This window comes from Spermophilus citellus (assembly GCF_964194105.1).
Source record: "Spermophilus citellus genome assembly, chromosome: 14".
Taxonomy (NCBI): domain Eukaryota; kingdom Metazoa; phylum Chordata; class Mammalia; order Rodentia; family Sciuridae; genus Spermophilus; species Spermophilus citellus.
In genome coordinates this window covers 66,016,863-66,024,614 of record NC_138194.1, presented here as the reverse complement: position 1 = coordinate 66,024,614, position 7,752 = coordinate 66,016,863, and the positions used below count along the sequence as shown (strand labels likewise).

The following is a 7,752-nucleotide window of genomic DNA, read 5'->3' as shown; positions in this document are numbered from 1 at the left end:
GAGTATACAGAAGTATTGCACACTAGGAGTGGGTCAAAATTAGCTGTAAACTAAATGCTTCTGTAATTTTACCTCATTACTTGATTGAAAAATTAGGGTGCACATTTTTTTCAACACAACAGGATCCTGAAAGTGACCATCTTTGGTTTGGATTGGAAGACACCCTTTTGTAAGCCACATGACCACTACTAATCAGTTAAACAGCTCCTTGTCTTTCTCTGGGGCCATTGCAGCAGGAATTACTACTCAACTGGATCTCTTAGTGATGTCTTCCAATCCAAGTTTCCATTTGTGATCATTGTCTCCTTTTGTGAGGATACCATACAGATGGTACTACCCAAAGCACCATAAGGAGTTTCCATATTTCCTGCCTAAACCTTTCTATCCCTCCTATTCCTTTTCCTTCTTAAATTGAATTAGCTCTCTTTTTTCTTGCCTTTTATTTTATCATTTAGAATTGTAAACATGCCTCTAACAAATTGCTTACCTGCATCCCACAAGTTTTGATATAGAGATGTTTGTGTGTGCTATTATTCAGTTGTAAATGTTTTAATTTCATTGAATGGTTTCTTCTATGTCTTATGGGTTACTTAGTAGTCCCTTATTAATTGCATTTAGCCATTTCTTATTTCTCAATATTTTACCTATATGGATTGGGGTAAGAATATTTTTTAGTTGATTAGTGGCATAGTAGTCCCTGAATTCAATGTCAAATTTGTTAGTCCTTTGTTCTCATTCCATGTGTTGGGGGTTGTTCTATTGTTATACATTCTAATTTGATTTTTTTTGGTGGCTACTTTAGAAAATTTAACATTCATATCTAACTTAGCAAAGCCTGAAGTTAGACAATATCTTTATTCTGTTTTAGGGCATTTCAAGCACCTTAGACCATTAATTCCAATAACTTTCCTTCTTATTCATATGTTTTTTAGTTAAGTGTCTCCTTTTTAAAAAAAATTTCTTTTTTTTAGTTATAGATGGACACAATAGCTTTATTTTATTTATTTATTTTTATTTGTTGCTGAGGATCCAACCCAGTTTCTCACACATGCTAGGCAAGCACTCTACCACTGAGCCACAACCCCAGTCCCCATATTGTTTTCTTTTCAAATATCACATTATCATTGTTTTATTTGACCCATACTTGTTTAAAACTATTACCACCCTTTTTCCTATTAACTTCTATCAAACTGGTAGGCTGAGATGGTCCATTAGGACAATGAGCAAATTGGAAGTAACAAGACTTAGTCACTCACTAACTAGAAGCAAGAGGCAGAAATAGGTGCCAGTTACCTGATATTCTGTCTTCTCTCCCTAGAGAATGTCACCAGGGCGGGGTCAGGTGAAACAATGCAGATGTGGCAGGGAGGCACCTCCATGCTGAGGAGCCCTGGACAAAAGATTTCTGGTATTTTTATGTGTATGGAACTGAGCAGTGGGAGAAAGAAGGCAGAGGTGGAAAAGCATGAAGTCAGAGCGGAGGAAAGTGTCTTCCTCATAAGAACAGGAGGCCTCATGGAGGAATCTGGGATAAGAATGCAGATATGCAAGTGAGCATGGCCGGCCCAGGAGGCCTGAGGCCTCGACTGCAACTCCCTCTGGAAAACCATCCTACAGTGAGGGTGCACTGTCTGGAGTGGGGAGGGCAGTCTTTTCTCAGGACGCCTGCCACACCATGGGTCTGTAATTGGTCACAGACCTGAAAGAGCACACCAAGCCTTGGGCTGAGACCCAGGCTCCTGGACAGCTTGTACTCCATGTTAGGGTTCACTCTAGGATCACTTAATCTTGCTGGGAGTATACTTTGGCAGGTTTCTTTTAGTGAAGATGATGGTGGTAAATTCTCTTCAATTTTTTGCTCTGGAAATATCCTTATTTTGTCCTTGATTTTGAAAAGTATTTTCAGCAACCACAGAATTTTGAGGTAGATATTTGTCTCTCAGTGATACCAAAAGTTCAGAGCTTGTCCCTGGTGCCATACCAAATAACAAGGACAAAAGTTTTTGAGACAAAATTAAAAAGCTGCTTTATTAATTTTCCTGCAAAGGAGGAGGGCTGTGGACTAAGGTCCCAAAGCTTGCTGATCCACTTCTCAAGGGGTAACAGGGCTTTTAAAGGGGGGACACAAAGACTAGGCTCTGAGTAGGATTATCAGTAATTATCAATATGATTATCAATTAATGTCCAGCTGGTGGTCTTGAGAGAGCCAAGGCTCAGACCTGTTGGTACCAGTTCCCAGGGGTGGATTTCTCCATTCTTGTGGTCAGTGAGTTAAAGGACAGATAACCTGACCTAGAGTGGGAAGAGCATTAAAGGAAGAAAATAAATATTGTTTTCCTTGGTGGTTTGGGAGGGGAGGAAGAGAAGGAAGAAAAAGGAGAGAGAGAGGGAAAGAAAGAAAGAAAAAACACATTCAAGATTGAACTCAAAACATAACAGGGACCCCTGTACATCAGCACATTGAAGATATTTCACTGACTTCTGGTTTGGTTGTGTTATTAAGAAGTTAGCTAAGAGTCTAATTATTGCATCTTTTAAGACAATCCATCTCTTCTCTCTGAGTTCAAATACTTTCTCTTTGCATTTTGAGGCCTATAATCTCTTCATATCTTTTAATTTATTCTTTCTGGCATTCATCAAGTTTCTTGATTCTGTGACTGATATATTTCACTATTTCTTGACATTTTCTATCATTTCTTTATGTAAGATTATTTCTTTATGTAAGTTTATCCTTTATATATGTGTATGTTTGTATATGTGTATACATGTGTATATATATATGTTTTTATTATATTATATATCATGTATATATTATATATTCTTAACCTTTCATATTTTTCAAATATTTATCTTTCTGAGGTAAATTTTCATTAATGTCTTAACTATAACCTTTCAGTTCATGATTTCTCACTAAATAGGTCCCTTAATTTTAAAATTTCACTTACTATATTCCATATTTCTAGGAGTTCTCTTTAGTTCTTTTTACAATGTGCTATTTTTTCATAATCCTTTGCTCTTTATTTTCAATCCCTTAGTTTACTTCCTTAAACCTGATGGAAATAGTTTATAAAAACACTCAGCCTAAAAATTCCAATTATCAGAGGACACTGTGGGTTAATTCTGTTGTGGTATTTTTGGTTTGCATTCTGAGTGAAAGTTCAGAATGTTATGGTTCCAGTTTGTTTTTTGCTTTTGCTTGTGAATTCATATTTTTTGTAACTGTATCTATGGAAATTTCTTGGGACCCTCTACTCAGCACTTACTTATTTACTTGTGGTAATTTTCCTTGAAGCCCTCAGAGTTATTTTTAGTTCACTGTGGTATTGAGGTATAATCTTTTTAGGTCTCATTTTTATGGGAATTTTCTAGTATCCCTAATGTGGCAGGATCTGGGATTTGTTTACAGTTCTCCAAGCTTGAAAAGTCTGAAAAAAAATGAGATTTAGATTTTCCACATCCATTCTTCAGATTTTCTCAAAGAGAAAATGGTTGAATGCTCTGTGTATCTCTCTTGGGACATGTCTTCACATATTTTTAATCACCACATTCATACAGTCTCACGTTATCTAGCATTTTTAGCTGTTTTCAGTATTAAAAAGCCAGAGTATTGGTCTGCTACCTTGACAGAAATGAAAGACCCTACTCTGTCTTTCAGTTCTTTTAAATATTACTAACAAAACTGATTATTTCTCCTCCTCCTCCCGCCTTTCCCTTCCCCTCCTCCTCCTACTCCTTCTTGTCATCCAAATACATTACATGTATATCAGATCTTTTGACATTGTCTTATAGTTCTTAGGTGATCCATTCTGGCATATTTTCCTCTCTTTTTTTTTTCTCTTAGTGCTTTAATTTGAATAATTTCTATTGACCCGTATTCAATTTCACTGATTCTTTCTTCAACCTTGTCTAGTCTGATGAGCCAACAGAAAAATTCTTAAATTTATGTCATTGTATTTTTTATGTGAGTATTTGCATTTGACTCTGTTTTATAGTTTTCATCTCTCTGCTGAAATTCTCTGTTCTTGTGCATAGTCCACTTCTCACACTAGATTCTTAACATATTGATCACAGTTATGTTAAATGACCTCTCTGATAGTTAAAAGTCCTGGGTTACCTCTAAATGCAGTTCTTTTCATTGCTTTCTCTTCTGACAATGAGTTTATTTTTTTTCTTGCCTTTTTGGGTATATTTTGTAATTCTTTATTTAATACTTGGTATTGTATAGAAGGAATAGTAGAGATTGTCTGTAGAGTAGATGAGGGCAATTGCTTTTGCTCTATAGAACCCTATGAAGATATTATCTGCCCTTTCTTCAGCTTCAATCTCAATAAAGTATAAATAAGCCATAACTTCCTTCAAGTGTGTGAAATATATAAAATGTACATGTGTATAGGCATTATTATTTATCTAATAATGGATCCTAGTACTCACATTTAATGAGGTAATTGGATTATACATCCTTGATTTTTTCCAAATGGGGACATCTTTCTTTCTTGCTAATTTAAAAATTCCATATCTCATTTAAAGCTCATATACTATAAACATGTGCAAGTTAGAAAGCCAAATGCATCCATACATTCAATTAAGATATTAAGAGGAATTTGTAATTCATCTACTCCTTCAATAAGTAACATAAACGTAACAATCGATCATTATATTTAATATTCATAAGCAAACCCATAAAAACTACAGGTCTTCCAAAGATTCATTCAGCATTTGTTTTCAAAGTAGAAATAATATTTTTAAAAGGTGGCATAAAGAAATGCCCTCCCTGCGATTCCTTCCATATGGCGATTCTAGGTGGTGATGGGGGTTATTCCTTATTCTAGAAACATTTCAGGAAGCATTAAGACAGAGCATGACAGAAAGTATAAAAAAGTTGTGTTCTGAAGATGAATAATATAAATCTGCTTTGCGAAGGACAGTTTCTTGAAGCTGCAGACCCAGGATTCCTGGCTAGAAAGGATGAAGTGCCCTGGTCCTCACTGTTGTTAGGACCTGGGTAGCATTTCTTCCATGTCTGCAACAACGAAAGAGACAACAGCCCAAACGGCGGCAGCAATGTTCATCTGCTTTGGATCCATGACGGTCATGGTGTCTCCATGGGAGTGATGGAAGGCGAAATATTTATATAAGTCATCACGTAGACTGGCTCCTGGGGAGAAAAGAGAAAGAATTCTGAGTGGAATATTGATAGATTGTTGAGAAACCACTGCTACCCTTACCCCCTCCCTTTGTCTGCTCCTATATACCAGCTGCAGTGGAAAAATAAGTACTTCCCCAGGCTCTCTTGCAGCAAGAAGTGACAACATTCTGACTATGAGGATATGAGGGACAGGTTGTGGGCGCGTTCTTGGAAAACCTTTGCTTTGCTGACAAAAGAGTTGGGAAAATGTCTCTAATGCTGCATTAAAGTCAGATGAGAAGTTAGGAGATGCCAGGGGCAAAAAAGCCCACAAGCTCAACATGGCAGAGTGGAAAGACAGCAGAGTCTGGATTGAGAAACTACTGCTAACCAACCAACGAACTCTGTCCTGCCTACTTCTGGACTCCCTGCCATTTGAGGGAAAATAAACTTTCATTTGTATGAGTCACTGATACAGATGTCTTCATATTTATAAAAGAGCATCTTTGTGTCTGCAAGAGTGTCAGTAATGTACCTTCCTGGATACAAAAGAAAGTCAATACTCCTTTGCTCAAGTTCTCCTCCTCAAATCACTCGTTTACTTCCTGCAGTCATGAAATACCCAGCAACCTCCAAGGACACCAGCAGGAGTCTCTGCCCCACTTAAAAGCTTTCTTCTCACTTTTCACTAGTTTTAGTCTTGAATCAGAGCCTCAGGGAAACTTCCAGTCTTGCTCATCCTTGAAAACCTACTAGGCCCATCTTGTGGATAGTTGCGATTCTTCAGCCTCCAGCAGTTTGTTTTATTATAAAACACACCATACATATAGAAGAGTGCAGAGAACAAAAATGTATATTACCAAGGGCGATGATATAAAAAGTACACATATGTCCATAATTCAACACAAGGAAAATATTTCCAGTATCTTTGAAGACCAATTTTTTTGTCCCCCCACTTCCTATTTCAGATCCCTTCCTGTCCTGCGTGTGTGCTAATCACGCATACACGCCTGTACGCATACACGCACTATAATATCGCCAGCTTTTGAATCATATACTTCAGATGTATTTCTTCATCTTGTTTTTTTCAAACATGTAAAATCTACCTGTTATCATGTATAGCTGTACTGTTTCCTTTTCTTTCTTTTTTTTTTTCTTCTTGCTATTCATTACTCACTGTCTTTATCCCTTTTCCTGACATTGGGTACTAAGGTTTTTCCAGTTACCTATTATTATATGTGCCATCAACATTCTCTAGGGCCAAAATGTAAAAGTGGAATTGCTGGACTGTAGGGTATGCCTGTATTCAACTTACCATGTAATTCCAAAAGATTTTCCTTTTCAATTCACACTTCTACCATCAGTGTATGAGTCCTTCTCTTGCCTCATACCCTCTCCAGCACTTGGTATCCTCAAAGTAATTTTTGCTAATTTGGTGAGTATAAAATGTTACCTCATTTTTTAAAATTATTAATGGGAATGAGCACATATTATTATATGAATTTTTTGGTCATCATATTTTCTCTTTTGTGAAATGCCTGTTCAGGTCTTTTGACAATTTTTCAGTTGATTTATTTGTTTCTTCTTGATTTTTAATATGATATGTTTTTGATCTGTTTGTGTTGCTACTCTTATGTTGTTATGAAGCTTGTATATGTATTATTTTCCAGTTGTTTGTGACTCAACTTTCCCTAGCATGTGTTTTGATCACTAAATGCTTTTATTTTCAATGTAGTTGAATTTATTGTTTCCTTTATGATTTTCATTTTGCATGTCTTCTTTAAGAAATGCTTCCCTACCTTAGAATCAGAATTCCCCTGTGTTTTCTTGTAAAATTTTTAAAGTTTGGATTTTCACTTTTAAGATCTCCATCTATCTAGAATTAGAATGGATTCTTGTGCAGGATACGAGGTAGGCTTCTACTTTTACGTTTTAGGTGTTCAGGAACATTTTTTAACTAGTGCATCCTCCTTGCCCATCACCTGCAGCATTAGTTTTGCCTTGTATCAAGTTTCCTTAAAAGTGAAGGCTCCTTCTTCTTTTTTTTTTTTTTTAATTTTTAGGTGTCAATGAACATTTATTTTATTTATTTATATGTAGTGCTCCTTGGGCTGGGGTTGTAGCTCAGTGGTAGAGCACTCGTGTAGCATGTGCGAGACCCTGGGTTCGATCCTCAGCACCACATAAAAATAAATTCATAAAATAAAAGATATTGTGCCTGTCTACAACTAAGAAAAAAACAGTTTATTAAAAAAAAGTGAAGGCTCCTTTGGGCTAATTCTGCTGCAGTGGTTGCTGGCTGACCTCTGTGGCGAGGCCACACTATCTTCACTGCTGTCGCCTGCTAATCTTTGACATCTGCCAGGGCAAGTTCCCTCACCTTCCCTTCCCTCTCCTTCAGGAATATTTTGGTTATTCTTAACCTTTGCTTTTCCAGATAAATTTCAGAATCATTTTAACATTCTACCAAAAAAAAAAAAAGAGAGTTGCGTTAATCCATGTATCTATTCAGGGAGAATGCTATGTCATTTTATTAGGATGTTGTGTATTCTCATCGATAAAAATAGTGTACTGATGTGTGTTTTTATTTACTTAAGTCTTCTGTAACTTACAAAAAAAATCTCATA

At 36.4% G+C, this 7,752-nt stretch overlaps 1 protein-coding gene across 3 annotated transcripts in view; it reads right to left on the bottom strand.

Annotated features, from left to right (window-relative positions):
- Nucleotides 1-776: 776 nt before the first annotated feature.
- The window catches only part of CPQ (carboxypeptidase Q), a 487,125-nt gene continuing 480,149 nt past the window's right edge, over nt 777-7,752 (bottom strand). For 2 of the 3 annotated variants that reach the window (XM_081265871.1, XM_081265870.1), the window contains exon 8: nt 777-5,155. In XM_081265871.1, the coding sequence (XP_081121997.1) occupies nt 4,992-5,155 (164 nt within the window). In that variant the 3' untranslated portion in view covers nt 777-4,991. The remainder of the gene's footprint in view (nt 5,156-7,752) is intronic. The other variant, XM_081265869.1, reaches the window with a different exon arrangement.